This window comes from Centroberyx gerrardi, chromosome 16 (assembly GCF_048128805.1).
Source record: "Centroberyx gerrardi isolate f3 chromosome 16, fCenGer3.hap1.cur.20231027, whole genome shotgun sequence".
In the NCBI taxonomy this organism is placed as follows: domain Eukaryota; kingdom Metazoa; phylum Chordata; class Actinopteri; order Beryciformes; family Berycidae; genus Centroberyx; species Centroberyx gerrardi.
The window spans coordinates 21,355,027-21,371,519 of NC_136012.1; the positions used below are offsets into that span (position 1 = coordinate 21,355,027).

The window sequence follows — 16,493 nt, forward strand, 5'->3', positions numbered from 1 at the left end:
TCAATCCCACTCTTGCCTTATTCTCTAAAAATTCACACAGTGAGAGGAGGACTCTTCTGATCAGAAATTCCCCTCTGTTGTCTCCCCTACAATATGGACAGTGATGGAAATCTGGACTAAATCACATCTAACAACAAAGATCCTCTCAGATTGGCGTCCGTAAGACAAAACCTAAACTCAGATAGGCATCTGTGGCCTAGTGGGTCTCTATCTGAAATGAAAAACAGAATAGAATAGAATAGAATAGAATAGGTGAAGATGACCATGAATAAAAGTTTGATAGTGTCCTAAAGTAGAGCTAGAATAGAAGAGAGTACATATTTTTTTCCATTCACCCAGTCAGGCCAGTAGGTCACAGTTGCCCCAAATATATTTTCACTGACCCAGCAGGCAAAAATGAAACCACTTTTTCCAACATTTAACAATAAAAGTTTGATACTGACAGTTCCTAATATAAAACAGCAAAAATACTTCAAAGCTCTGTAAAGGTCCCAGGTATAAATTGGCCCTTGTTGCACGTTTGCTTTTCTTCAAACGTAACCAGTAGTAACATGAAAAAAAAAAAACAGAATCTAGAGTGGAAATTCATGATGCTGTTGAGTCTCTCCATTCATCCGTCTTGACAGTACATCAGTTGGACCTGATAAGAGGTTGTCAGCTGGCTTTGCCAACCTGCAGGCTTGGTGCTGCTGGTTCTTGTCATGGGCACTGAGTATGTGTTTGCAGCAATTGCCAGTGCCTTGAAAAGATGAGCCAGCTTGATAAGCCTTACTTGGAAGGGGTACAGACGGTACAGGGTTGATTGATCATTTTCAACCCAAGGAAACTACAGCTTCCATGATGAAAGAAACAGGCTTTTTCTTGTCAATTTGTACGAGTCTCTGAGTAAGTCTGAGGTGGCATCCGATCTGACACAACCCACAACAGAGAGGATAACGGGCCAATGGCAGAGCAGAGAGGCAAAGATAACAGGCTTACCATGAGTTGAGAACTAGTAATCGTACGTTCACACAGTGAGCAACACGATCAACCAGTCACCGGTGGTCCATTCATTTCCTCTAGAGCTGAGCAACCAGGGAAACTCTGCAAATGTGCGAACGCTCAACAAGTTTGTCGGCCAAGAGAAACTGGCGATGGCAGAACTTTTCACAGTCATCAGCCATCAACAGCCAGTCCGATTTGCATGCTTCCTTGTTTCTCGATGTGACTTTGTTTCATGAACAATAGTTCTGCCTGGCGAGTGTAAAATGGACGAGAAGTTGATTCCAGCCATTCAAAGCCTCCCAGTTCTCTACAGCTTTTATTTGAAAGGCTGCAAGAATAAACGTCTCAGAAACAATGCTTGGAGAACGGCTGCATTCATCCTTGGGGTCAATAGTAAGCTTGATAGTTAATGATTGACTGCTAGTTAATGATGTCAACTAATTAAAATGACATAATGTTATGACAGTGACATGTTATGACCAATCAACTGGCCCATGTCAATGTCTTTCTGGACCCGGGACATCAGGCAATCTGTATTGTGGAACACTTGAAGAGAACTTCTGATATTGGACATTAGGCTAGGAACTGTAGATAAGTATAAAGTCATCTTTCACTCTTTCCAAGTCTTGTTCCCCATCACTCCATCTCTCTCTCTCTCTCTCTCTCTCTCTCTCTCTCTTCAGCCTCTCCTCCCTATCTTCCTCCCCGCTTTCCGTCTCTCTTCAGTTATCTTTTCACTGTTGGCTACAATCTTTTTCCATTTTTCTCTCCCTCCTCCTCTCCTTCCCTTCATCTCTCTTCAATCTCTACTCTTTCACAATCTCCCCTCTTTCCCAATCTCTGCTCTTTTATGTCGATCTGTCAGCGTTTCACAGCCAGCTTCACTCCTGTGTTCCCAGCCTTCTTCTCCACTTTCTTTTCCTCTCTAATCTCTCTCCTTTCACAGTGTCCCCCCTCTCCCAATCTCTCCTGTCTTATCTTTCACTGTTTCACAGTTGACTAAACTCTTTTTCTTCGCCTTCCTCTCTTTTTCTCTCTCCCCTAATCTCCCCTCTTTTATCTCAATCTTTCACTATTTTACAGTTGGCTACATTTTTTCCCCTTGTCCTTCTCTTTTTTCTCTCCCTTCTCCCCTAATCTCTCCATCCTTATCTCCATCTCTCTCTTGTTCACAGTGGAAACTTCTGGTCTCACCAGGGAAACCGCTGTGGAGTCAAACAAACAGTAAGGATCCCGGGCCAGGTGGAGAGGGATGTAACATCATAACCTGAAAACTGAGAAACACAACTCTAGATTCGAGGCTGCTGCCAGAGCAAAGATGAGATGTCGAGTGAAATTAAATGATAAAGCCGTCAAATGAAATGTAGACCCAGTGATGTACTGGGAAATAAAAAAGTGGGTAAACTATGACCTCCAGTTGATGATCATCATGAGGCAAACTACCAATTTAAACAAAAATCAGGTATATTTTCCAAGAAGCAATAATTTATTATTTTTCCCCTTAAAAGGCCCTGTCCTCGCATAACTTTCATCAGTTTAATACTACTTACTATGATGTATACTATGGATTTCATGGATATAGATATATAGTATGCCAATGCCATTATGTGTATACTGTTTCAATTTTGCCCAATGTCTGATGAAGGTCCTCATGATGGAAACCTCACATTTTTAATGCAGAACTCTAATGAAAAGACAGTTTTGAATAGAGAGGTGTTGCACTTAATCATTTCAATGGATTGCCTCCATTTTTAAAGTACTCTACTCTCATTGTTTGAGCACAAACTTTCTCTTTGAAGCTTCACTATGGATGTCATGTCATAAATATGAATGACAGCCTAAACAAATGGGTGAGCTTTATTTTGTAAATAAAAGGTGGGTAAACTGAGTTTAGGTGGGTTTATCCTGCACTACATCTCTGTCCATAAATCCTTAAATAAATACACAAAAGAAATGGTAGGTTATTAATGGATATGGAGGGAAAGGAATGGAATTAAAGCAAAGACGTATAAGTAAGGAGTAAGTGATGGGCAGTCACACTGATGTGGATTTTACAGCCTAACTGATATTATAATTAGCCTTAAAATGGAATGGTAGAATGGAAACTGCCCATCTACTCTCACCAGTTTGGAAGAACTGAGTGTGTGTTGCATTGTGGGAAGGGCTGGGAGGGCAGGCTGCCATTTTTATGCACCTGGTCCAGTGAAGCTCACCCCACCCAGCTGTAAAGCTTCACTCAGCAGCGGCTTTAACTGACCAGCTGGCTGTCAGAGAATTAACAAGTGGCTTCAGGACAATGCCCCGCCCACTGTTTGTTTCCATTACAGGCAGAGGGAAGGTGTGTGTGTGTGTGTGTGTGTGTGTCTGTGTCTGTGTCTGTGTGTCTGTGTTTGCGAGAAGGGGATAAGATGGGAATGCAAACAGCAGGTGTTCAGGGAATTATAATACCATCCACACACATACACACACACACACACACATACACATACACACACACACACACACACACACACACACACACACACACGCAAATACACAAAAGCACAGACAGACACCACCCCACTCCATCTCACCCCAGACCATTGAAACCAGTGAACCTTATCGTCTGGCTGCCTTGGGCCGACAGACTGGTTGACTTTACACACACACACACACACACACACACACACACACACACAAACACATGCGCAAACCCACATACACACTTGGGGTGTGTGTGTGGGGGGGCTAATTCACTTACAGCACAGCTTTATTGGTTGGCTACACCACAGAGACACAGAAAAAATAACTATTAGGCAGGAATGTTAAACAAATGACAGATCAGGTGACAAAGACTCTCAAGGGCTTTTCCTGGAATGAAGAGGGGGACTGACCGACCGGCCCTGTGGTAAATGATGAAATATTATGAAAATACATAAGTTAAATGTTTGACAAGTCGGTTGGTTGGTTAACCGGTCAGTCGGGTTTCTCTCTGTCTCCCTTTCCCTCTCTCTTGGTCTGCCTCGCTCTCTTTTTCTCTCTATTTTCTCACTGGGATGAAAAATAACTTTATTAATAGCTACTTTTCCTCTCTCTGTTCTGTCTGTGTCAATCTCTGCGACTTTTCCTCTGTCTGTCCACTCTATCTCCCTCTCTCTCGCTCTTTCATGCACTGTATCCTTATCTCTCTCGACCTCCATCCTTTCCCTTTCTTTCATCCTTTGTTGTTCCCAGTCCAACGCTTCGTTTCCCAATGCGTTCGCTTCCTGCCCTAATCTCCTGTTATTTTCCCCAAAGCTCTTGTTCACTCCTACACTTTCTCATTCCTTCTTTCTTGCCCTCCATCCCTCCCTCGCTCTCTCTCTCTCTCCCTCCCTCTCTCTAAGATAGGTATGCTCAATTTCGCTCTCAAAACCTCCCAGTTACACCAGGGATCCTAATTGCCTTCTTCCTCTCTCTCTCTCTCTGAGCTCCACACTCTATAGACTGTCATCTGTCACCAGAGTCTGGGAAGGCAGGGAACAAGCTGCTTCACAATTAGCATTTGATGTAGCTGCTATCCAGCCAGGTCAAATGTTGGGGCGAGGCACGACCCCTCCATCACACTCCAATGGGTTAGGCATCATTGACTATCAGATGCGTTGTGTTGCATGTACTGAATTTATTCTACTCTGATTATGCATGTGTGAAGTAATTGAAAAGTTATTTTACTCTGTTTCTTGCAATTTCATTTAGTTTTGAAACGTGATTAAAAAAAATCTATATATATAACAGAATCATAAAAATAGAGATAATTGTATAATCAGGAAAGAAAGCAAATCCAAGGCACTCTTCATGAAGTTTAAACGCCTTTAGTCTATTGGCTTCTTCAGTCAAAAAGTGTTAAAAATGTACAAAACTCATTTCGGCCTTGACCTTTATCAAGAAGTAAAAAACAGAATATACAATTCCATGTAACATGTCATCATGGAAAGCATTCGAAAGTCAGACATATTCCGTCCCCGTCTCCATTTGCTGTACATCGACATAACTGCCATTATTCTGAACGGTTTTGGAAAATTCTTGTTTTTTTGTGGAACATTTGGTCTCCTGTCAGATCGTTTACTGCTGTGCTGAATCACAGTCACACTGATGTTAATAGGAAGTGAACTCTCTCCTCTTACAGAACTGCTCCCTGGGAGACACAGCGATCATCACTAGGAGTGTTTGGGCGTTCACATTGCACACACACACACACACACACACACACACACACACACACACACAAAAGATCTCTCATGAACACATGAGAACAAGAAAGCACACACACAGGAAGGCCTGTGTACAAATGAAAATAATCAAACAAGAACACACACACACACAATCACTCGAGACCACATGCACACAGAACAAGCGAACACACACACAAGTGCGCGCACACACATGCACACACACAAGAAGGTACATGTGCTTTCGACACACACACACACACACACACATACATGCATCTGTGCACACTTACACATACACAAGAACACACAGGAGAGAACACGTGCATGCATAAGCACGCAATGCAAGCAAGAACACACACACACACACACACACACACACACACACACACCCTTGCAGACATCTGAGTGGTGTTTTTCTAAGGCTCTTATCAGGAGTAGAGGTGGTTTCCAGCGTCAACTGTCTCTCTCTCTCTCTCTCTCTCTCTGTATCTCTCATGCTCTCTCTCTCTCTCTCTCTCTCTGGACTCCACTCTTTTCGTTTCTCCTCCATTTTCCCCGGCCCGCTGCTCCCTCCGTCTCCTGCCTCCAACACTGGATCTGTTCATTCCTGTCATTTATCCTGTCACCTTTTTTTCCTCTCTCCATTTGACCCAGCCAGGGATAAAATAGCGGGGACTGTCTAAGTGACACATGACTCTGAGAAATGAAATATTCTCCCGCTCTATTTGTCTCTCTCTCTCTGACTTTGTCTCTCCTTTTTTTTCCCCTCTCTGTCTCTATGAGAAAACAGATATCAAGCACCTATAGTCTTTTCCAGCAACACACACACACACACCTACAGGCATAAATAATCTAGATAAACTGTACGTTGTCTGTTAAAATATAATAAAATAAAATGAAAGCTAGTTAAGTAAAAGATAGCTAATTCAAAAAGTGACTACCTCCCACCATCAGAGTGTGACAAGCCTATATCATGTTTACAGACAGCCATTACATTCAGCCCCGCTTTACACAGCGGAGACAAACATTTCTCTGGTGCAAACACTGCTGAGGACAAACACATCTGTACGGAAGACAAAAGGTTTATCTGGTGTGAATGCCTTTACTGCCGTTACACAACGCTGGCAAACACACATCAAGACACCGATCTGTCTGTAGTCTGATTGTTTGAAGGCATTTTCCTGCCATACAGGCTTCTCAGAAACAAGACTCCGCTTTCTGACACTTTAAAGAGATGCTGTGACATGTTGCGTTTCAGTCGGTCATTTTTCCTCAACACACATTTGTCGCTGCGGGAAAAGAAAAAAAAAAAGTTTCCCTATTTGTACAAGCTTGCAGCTAGCTGTGACACTGTTTCAGTGAGGAACGCTAACAATGCTAACAAGGCATATTTGGGAAACTAAACAAAAAGTTTTTTCCCACAGTGTGACGAGTGGAGATGAAGGAGAGGAGAGAAGAAAAGAGGAACAGCAGAGGAAGAGAGTAGAAGAGACTCTTTGTCTTCCTCTCATTCTCACGTATATTGTCATTTTTGTTTTTTTGCCCTCTCACTTTCTACACATTCTAATTCTTGCTTTCTGCCTGTGTTTTCCTGTCGTTCTTCATCTCTCTGCCTATCCATCTCTTTCCATCTTTTGGTCTCTTCTTGTCTCTCACCATGTCTCTCTCTCCTCTCTCTCCATCTCCTCATCTCTTCTTGTCTATCTCTCTCTTCCTGCCCCGCAATGAGGACTGTGGATCGGTCTCCGTTTGCTCGTTCGTCCATCCTTCACGTTCGATATCTCAGACTCTGCCGATCGGATTTAGATGAAACTTGGGGGATTGTAACTTGGGGGAATGATGCATCTCCACACTGCTTTCCAGCATTTTCAAAACTGCACTGATTGGCCTATGGGGACGCTCCAATTACAGGTCAACAGAGGGTGACATATTTGTTACAGATTGGCCCAGGAGGGGACTGCATCGTCCATGGGGGGGCGATACGTTTCCTGCTGCCTTGTTTTCCGTCTGTCAACCTCTATTTCTCCGTCTGTCTCTCTCTTTCTCTCTCCCTCATACTGCCCTACTCAATTTTAATGCCTCTCAACCTCAGGAAATTCATAGTTTGGTGTCACTGTTAACCATGCAGTGCAGGCTTGACCACATTAGGGAGTCGCCTGCAAGCATCCCTTTCTTTTAGAGGTCGCGAGCCAAAAGGGTTGTAAACCAGAGCTGTATTTGGTTAGCTCCTTTCTCTTGCTGCAGTTTATAGGGCTGCATTGCTTCTCTCTGGATTTACTACTGCTGTGCTGTAAGTGAATGAGAAGGGGGGGGGGGGGGGGTAATTTGGCCGCTGAGAGGCCACTTGACAAGAACAAGGGCTCCTTCCTCAGCACACACCGAGTCCGAGAGAACGAGAGAGAGTGAACGAGAGGATAAGAGAATGAGAGAGAAGGAGGTTAAGATGAATGAGAGACTGAGAGAGAGAGACGGAGTGGGGCAACAGATTAGGGGAGAGAGAAAGTGACAAAAAAAAGCAAGAGACATCGAAAGCAAGGTGTAGAGTGAGAGATAGAGAAATAAAGAGAGAGAGACCGAGGGAGAAAGAGAGGAAGAGATTTCCTGGCTCTTTTACTTTGTTTACAGGGTTGCTAACTGCAACCTAGTGTTATGAGACCTCTTTCATTCACTCTCTCTCTCTCTTTCTCTCTCTCTCTCTCTCTCTCTCACACACACACAAACACACACACACACACACACGCGCGCACGCACAAGCACAGCGCAGTGACCAAGTTCTCCATAAGCTTCCAGCTCAACATAAACACTCTGTCACATCGAGCTGAGCTGAACATTGGGATGAGAAGGGAAAATTACTGTGTAAGTCGCACTCACATACACACATATGCATTGACACACTCACACGTGCACATGCATAAACACAAACATCCATACACACACGCACACACACGTAGAAATGCATGCACACACACACACACACAGAAAAGAAAGTCTCTGCACAAGGCCTATAATGTGTTGCTTTGGTGACAGTGGCCTAACAAAACAGTGGCATAGCTTGTTAACATCAAATGACTCCAGCACGCATACAGCACACACACACACACACACACACACACACACAAACCCAGACTGGCGTTCAAGTATGACACACACTGTTTGACCGGGTCTGAGGACTTCTGTCGGCAGAAAGTGGAGGAAGGTCATTCGTGACTTGGGGTGCTTTCACTGCCTGAATCTCCCTGAATCTCTGAGGCTCTCGCTCGTTATATGTCACAGTTTCCATCTATGGCCGATTGCATGTTTAATCTGATGAAAACTTGCAAGTGGATGTGTGCATGTGTGTGTGTGTGTGCGCGCCTGTACATGACCGGCTGTGACTATGCATGCGTATGCGTGTGCCTGTGTGCATTCGTTTTCCAAGGCATGCGTTTCCATGCCTGCATGTATGTTTTTATTTTGTTTATGTGTGCCTTTGTACCTATTTGTGTGCGTGCTTGTGTGTGTGCATGTGTGTGTCTTCATGTGTGTATGTGCCTGGTTGTAAGTGTGCATTTTTGTGTGTGTGTGTGTGCATGTGTGCCTTGTTGTAAATGCGCAGTTTTGTGTGCCAGTTTTCATATGCATGCCTGTGTGTATATATGAATTTTGTTTATGTGTGCCTTTGTGCCCATTTGTGTGTGTATGTGTGTGTGTGTGTGTGTGTGTGTGTGTGTGTTTTAATGTGGCATACAGCCTGCTCCGTTTCCCAGAAGGGCAGTGCCCACTGTGAGTGCCAGCTGGCTGGTTGTTTGGCAGACTGAAAGTCATTATATAGAAAGGTCAACTGACCACATGCTGGAGACACTTGGCGATGAGAAGATCACCCACTGACCTACAAGTAGGAGCCTAAATATCGGTTACCCTCACCCGTGCCATTTGGCATCCCATAATTGAATCAAACTTAGTAGGAAGGGCACAAAATGTTTACCACAAACGGCCGCAGATGATAGCCGTGACATTAAGAGGTTGGTAGAAAACAGCGAGCTCAATGTGGTCTTTATTTCGTGCTGAAGACTTGTCTAGAATATAGCAATAACACTCGGCTGTGCCTCAGATCCTTTGCATCACCGTTATACCCACAATCACAGTAAAGAACACCCTCGAGGGAATTATGGCTTTTATTCAACAGTTACCAAAGCATGTGTACTGACTGATGTTTTCTTCAAAGTAGTGTACATGCACAGGAATAAAAAGAGTTGAAAACAAGAAAGATTGCAAATTAGCTCCCTGGTTTCCACAAAAGTTGGCAAAGCAACCAATAAAGCCCGGCTTGCTGTGCTTCATGGGAATTATCAGCATGGTTGGAACGCATCTTTGACTAATCAGATTGCTTGGCTGAAGCTACCCATTGTATACAACACAGTATTATTTGCATTGACTTCACAAGAACAGGCCAATGCTGTCTGTATGGGCAGCTGGACCAACACTGAAGTGAACACAACAACAGTATTTCAGTGCTTACAGATTGTTCTTGATACACTCAAATTATTGTAAATTTAGGGGACGAGAACTATGTCAACACAAATTAGCTCCTCCGCTACATTCACAGGTTAGCAAGAGTCCAAACGCGCACACGCACACACACGCACACACACACACACACACACACACACACACACACACACACACACACACAGATTCCAATCCCACCATGGAATGCTGTTCCATAGCTGAGGGTGTGGTGGTTTGAGCGTCCATTGACCAATCAACACCAAGCTTTGATAAGAGCCAGAAGCAGAGGCTGGAACGTGTGTGTATGCATTGTTGTGTTTATGCCACATTCGCACACACACACACACACACACACACACACACACACACACAGTCATGCATGCTTGCACACACACACACAGCGGCAGTTTCCTACTGTTGTGCGCACCGTGGTAGGTTGGCAAGTAGAGGGGAAGTGGGAGCTGTGAAAACTCGACTGGAGAGATGCTGCTGGCAAACTGAAGGTGTGTGTGTGTGTGTGTGTGTGTGTGTGTGTGTGGAGGGGGGGTGAGAGAGAGGTGGAGAGAGGTAGGAGGTAGAATGGGTGAGAGAGAGAGGGAGAAACAAGGAGAGAGGGCAGTACAGAAAGTGGAGGGAGGCAAGGGTGAGAAAAGAACAGAGGAAGGGAGAGCGAGAGGGAGGAAGAAAGAAAGAAAGAAAGAAAGAAAGCAAGAAAGAAAGAAAAAAAGAAAGAAAGACAGGCACAGACAGCAAGACAGGAGAAGAAGAGAGGAAGAGATGAGAAAAAAGATGGAGGAGGGGGAAAACGAGGTAGAGAGGGTAGAGGGATGGGGAGAGAGAGCGAAAGATGCAGAGTGAAAGAAAGAGGGGAGAACGAGGAAGAAAGAGAGGTGAAAGATGAAAAAAAATGAGTTGGGAAGAGAAAGAAAAAGAAAGACGGAGAGAAAGTGCCAGACTAGGCTGGAGAAAGTAGAGAAGGTGTTGCTCGTAAAAAACCTGCCAAAACTTCCTCAAAGTGCTGCTAGGGAGGGAACAGAAAAATAGGCTGTTAAAATCAGAATTAGTTTGTGTAAAGTTGGCTCAGGGAGCTAGCCGCTTCCAGCAGTGAACTCATTCAACTGCACTGTGCACGCTCACACACACACACACACACACACACACACACACAGATGTGCACAGGTGTGAGCACACATCGTATACCCATATAAACCTTGATGGGGATAACTAACACTCACACAGAAATGCATTTACACACACAAACACACACATGCATAGACATGCAATCACGCACAATCACACACATATACACACACGCACACGTGCACACACACACACACACGCAGACACACAGAAATTTCCTGATTGCAGCACAACCAATTGAAAACCCCCAACGGAGTTTTCAGTTTTTGAGGTTTTGTAGCAGTTGGGACAACAGTTTTTCACAGCTCTAAAAATCAACACTCCAGGGTGTGTGTGTGTGTGTGTGTGTGTGTGTGTGTCTATGTGGTCCCTCTAGGGCAGGTGTGAATTGGGCCCGGGAGAGAAAAGCCGTCCCTGTTTTCCAATTCATTTTATCTAGCCTCGTTAAGCCTGTTAAGCCTCCCCCCCTCCCAAAACCCTCCACTCAAATTAGATGCAAATGAGGTCTCAAGTGGCTTCCCAAGGAGGACATTACGGCACTGACTGGCCTGAGGTAATCTGCAAGACCGCCTGTGAGTGTGTGTGTGTGTGTGTGTGTGTGTGTGTGTGTGTTCATTCGGCGGGAAGTGAACAGTTGAGGCCCACACAGCTTTGCTCTTGTTGACCTTTCCAAAGGCCTTGTTTACAATAGTGAAGAAAACTGTGGCTTTTGAAGAGAGATTCGCTCTATGGTTACAACATGTAGGCACTGAATGTCGCTCTCACCCTTTACTTCCAGAGGTGGCAGACCTTAACTGGATTCAAACTTAGATACTGTATATAATAAAGAGAGTAAACAGGGCCTAACTTAAAGGAAAAAATCCACCCTCAGATACTCTTACAGTTAGATATCTTCAATCTGTGATGTTTGATGCCTTCCAGGAGTTATTTTGTTATGAAGTGTTGTAATTTTTTGACGTACCCACTTTCCCTCAACCTGCCTCGTCTACTTCTACTTCCCAGAATGCCTTTCAACAACCCCCAAAGAAGAGGCGTGAACATGTTGCATTCAGCTGTGGGTTATATGTAGGTGGAGAGAGCGATGGCGATAGTGACAGCAACACAAGAAGAGAGCATCAACTTACATCAAAACTTGACATTTACCATTGACGTTTTAGATAGCTGAAAAATGTTCTGCTATCAAACTTGTAGCTGAGCTGGAAGAACCTCAGTGTGATGTGACATTGTCTACAGTTGGCCAGTTAACCATGGGAATAAGAAAAACACACCACCAAACAACAAAATGGGCCCAGAGATGAAAAATACAGGGTGGATTTTTCCTTTAAAGAGTTGCACCCATTTCAACGTTTCTATCATAGTAAGTCCATGTGTCCAAGCGCAGTGCTAAGCTGGGAAACTCGATGTGCACCACTGCCCAAGCAGTTGCCTCAACCTGCGAACGTTGCATTGCTTTAGTCATATTGGAACATCTTGTTGCCAGGAATCATTTGAATGAACTGAATCAATAAATTTGAATATGTTCTTGACTCGGCGGCTCATTTTAATGCCTCTTGCCAGTCCTCATTACCATAAAAACAGCCTAGTTGTTTTGCTGCCCTAACATTGACTGGCTACATTCTTAACAAAATGCCAGTTAAATATTATCATAAAACCAACAACTCAAACTGACGGGCTCAAAACTATTAGTGGCCAAGAAATGATGAATATATGAATCTTTAAAAAGAAATTCTCATCCATTTCAATGTTCCACATCCTCCTCTTCTCCTGGCCATGACACACAGGGAACATTTGAGGAGTTTAATTCATAAATGAGATACACCTACTCTTACAGAATGATTGATAGCACAAAATGAAAACAAATTACGATACTTTTTAAAGTGCAATAGGAAACATTTTTTACAGGCTTAATCCTCTATATTTTAGAAGTACTGAATGATAACATAAGGAACATTTTTTCACAAATTGATTTATAAGATAGACACTTCATTTTGACACAATGCAGATGAGCGTTTTTTTTACCAACAAGTTTAACCAACAGCAGTTTTTCATGGCACTTTTCTTCTTAGAATCTGTTATCCACATGGATTTTGTCCCAGTTGCCAGACCAGAATCTCCACTCAAGACAACACTGCTCATCTCTCTTGCCTAAAAAGTTTCCCCATCTGTCATAACCTTTAAAGCTGGAATCTCATCCATTTTAATGTTTCCCATCTCTCACTCCCTAAAATATATCTGTGTAGGGGGGGAGAGAGAGAAAGAGAGAGAGAGAGAGAGAGAGAGAGAGAGAGAGGAAGGGAGAAAAAGAGCAACTCTTGGCCAAAGTCGCAGCTGAAACACTGACCTGGATAAATCAGGGAAACATAAACACATAGTTTCTGGTGTGAGGGGGTGGGGGTAGGGGGAGGGAGGGGGGCGCTGCTACCCCAAATATTCCACCCCGGGGACCCCGGTGAGAGGCAGGGGACCCCCTTATCCCGCCTCTCCATCACAGCCCGCTCTAATTATTTATTTTCCTAGGGTGTAAATGTCTTGGGGGGATTGCTGCGTAAAAGCCAACGGGTCCTGGGAGGTCACAGCAGCCCGGTGGGGTGGAGGAGGAACGCGGGGTGTGCGTAGCTCACACACACACACACAAACACACACACACACACACACACACACACACACACACACACCAAGAGACTCATACATGCATGCACAAAGACGCAAAAACCTACACAGGTACAGACACATGCATGCAAAACTAGATATGCACACACATGCCAATCACTTGCTCATACCACCCGTATACACCCCCCCCCCCCCCCACACACACACACACATACACACACTCACAAACACACACACACACACACACACACCACACACACACTCGCCCTCCCTCCCTCTGTAGCCTACTGATTGTGTTTGTTGTCTCAGGGTTAGGTCTGTTGTTGATCCCCTGCAGGGTTTTAAGCCGCTCCGTTATCACGCATAATGGCTTCCATACCTTAACAGCATAGGTGTGTGTGTGTGTGTGTGTGTGTGTGTGTGTGTGTGGTTGCACGCGTGCATACGTGTCAACATCAGGCATGAGGTGGCAGCAGTTTTTAAGGGGCCTGTCTCTCCGCCTGAGGAGTGAATGTCATTTGCTGCTAACTCTCACCAGGTTCCGTTGGCTGAGGAGGAATGAAGCACGAAATGCAAAGAAACATTTATTTTGTTTAAAAAAAAAAAAAAAAAAGAAGCCCTTTAGGAATGTAAGAGGAGTATTTGTTGAGAATCCAATCACTGTCTATCATGTTTTAGACCAGTTATTGAGGATTCAGTCCCAACTGTCCAGAATTGTTCGTCTTACTCCACAGTGAGTGAGGGAAACACTAAGATTCAGAGAGCGCTGCTTCTTCTAGATTTACTTCTGGAAAAACTTGAATGACCTCTCTGCTTGAAAGCTGCTTCAACAGTTTCCTTAACAGTTTCCATTCAGTATTATATTATAGCTCATTTTGGAGGACTGAATCTTTTGAATTATTGAGGTGAATCATGTAAATTTCACCAAAAACACCATCAGTTCAGTGATTAATCTGCTATAATAAACTGAGTGGCTCTGTGATTTCAGTCACCAAGGCATATTTGTAGCTTCTCCTCTGCACCTTCAGGTTGTTCTGCATATACAGGCGTGTGATGGAGGGTGTGTATCCCCACCTATCAGCCTAATGGCCACTACAAGTTATTGGACAGTCTGCACAGTACATCCAGCCTCTTAAACTATCTCTAGTACCACGGATGTTGTGGAGGGAAACCCCACCGAAACTCACTTTCCCTCCTTTTCATTTGCAGAACAGAGTTTACCCAGTTTACCCTTTTTATATGAATCAAATCTTTATGATGGACATTGAAAGTATATAACCTCACTAAGTAGTATCAAACTTTTTGTAAGTTAGCCTACATGGGGATGGGGTCGTTTAAGGGAAAAGAAAAACGCTGAATGTTTGAATGTTAAATGTTTTCTGACAATATAATTGATTTTAGTTTATTTTGGTGGCTGTTTGCTTTCTGATGCTCAGTGCCTGGAGGTCAGAGTTTAAACACCGTTTTATTTACCGCTGCATCACTGATGACTAAACCGTTGCGGGAAAAGATTGCAACCTGATGATAAAAGCGTACGCAGTAATAGTGCTGATGTAACGGTTGAAGCAGCTGAAATTTCTCTTGTCAATCTATTGATTACCGGTAATGAAGAGCGTCGGGGCAGGTGACTGGAGGCGTCAAAACTCATTTCTATGACTGAGTTGTTTTAACAGTAGTTTAAGAGTAGTTTTAAATCTGGCTTATAGGCTATTATCGACACATTTCAAATAAAAAGTCTTTTCACAGCTTACAGCAATCCCATCACCTGAAAATGCAGCTCTTCAAAAGAACTACAACCTCTATTATATTTAAGAAAGATAGCCTTCTATACAATTTCGACAGCAAAACTATAAGTGTCCATATGAATATTGTAGGAATATTATAGTGATACCATAGGAGATTTATAAAAACAAACACACACCACAAAGTACCAAAAGGTCACTATAAACTCACTATTAAGCACACAGGCACACTATGAGTCCCTAAAGCAATATTTTCTCATTAGGGAGAGGAGAGGTAAAAGGACAGATGATGAGAGGAAAATAAGATTTGTCCAAACTGTAATAAAACCACACTTACAGGCGCTCGGCGTTCCTCGGTATTCCTTTGGGCACGGTCCTAAACCCCTGACCCTGGCAGTCCACATGAGACCCGGAGCAGCTGCACTTGTGTGGGCATCCTTCCACCGAGGCAGCGCACAGCAGCAACCCGAGAACCAGAGCCCAAACCCGGCGCAGCGCAGCCCGCTTCCCCGGCCCGGTCGGAGGCATGATATCCACCAAAACAAATCCTGCCAAACCAAAGTTAAGTGAAAATCCGCGGGGGGAGAATAAAACGTTGTGAAAGTAAGGATCCCGATTTAAAAAAAAAAAAAAAAAAAGTAAAGAGAGAGGTCGTTCAACTGTGTGATAAAATGAGAAAAAGAAGTGATGGGAATGTGAAATGGAGAGCCGAAATCAAATTAAGTTCGCAGTTGCAGAAGTTCACCAAAGTTTCCCCTCAAGAGAGTCGATCAGTCGGAATCTCCTTAAAACGCTCCCTTGCCATTGAAGAAAGGGAAGAAAGGGAAGAAAAATGAGGATTTGGATGTGGAACTTGCAGGGGGGAAAAAACAGTTCTTTCACAAATTCAGCCGTGCGTCACTCAGCTCGGTGCGTAAAAGTCTCCCCAAAAAGTCCCCATTCAGAAACTCTCCAAAAAAGAAGTTATCAGCCTGACGCCTAAACTTTCCAAGGTGAAAAATGTTCAGCTGGGGTGTAACCTCCTTCTAGGGAACATCACTCCACTGCCAAGGAATGAAAAGCAAGAGGTGCAGAGGAGTTGTAATCAGAAAAGTTGAGAGAGCAGAGGCGCAACACAGACTGGTACGCCTGGAGGTTGTGAGAGTGAGGCAGACAGATTTGTACTTTGGTCTCCCCCAAAATTCTCTCTCTCTCTCTCTCTCTCTCTCTCTCTCTCTCTCTCTCTCTCTCTCTCTCTCTCTCTCTCTCTGTATTTCTGTCTGTCACACACATACACACACACACACACACAAACTCCCTCCCTCTCTCTTTTCTCTCTTTTTCTGTCTCTCTGTCTGTC

General features: G+C 43.9%; 1 protein-coding gene across 1 annotated transcript in view; it reads right to left on the reverse strand.

The window, feature by feature from the left end:
* Positions 1-16,196, reverse strand: part of slit3 (slit homolog 3 (Drosophila)) — a 268,893-nt gene extending 252,697 nt beyond the window's left edge. The window contains exon 1 of the mRNA XM_078289056.1: positions 15,492-16,196. Coding sequence (XP_078145182.1) covers positions 15,492-15,682 — 191 coding nt within the window. The 5' untranslated portion in view covers positions 15,683-16,196. The remainder of the gene's footprint in view (positions 1-15,491) is intronic.
* Positions 16,197-16,493: the final 297 nt, after the last annotated feature.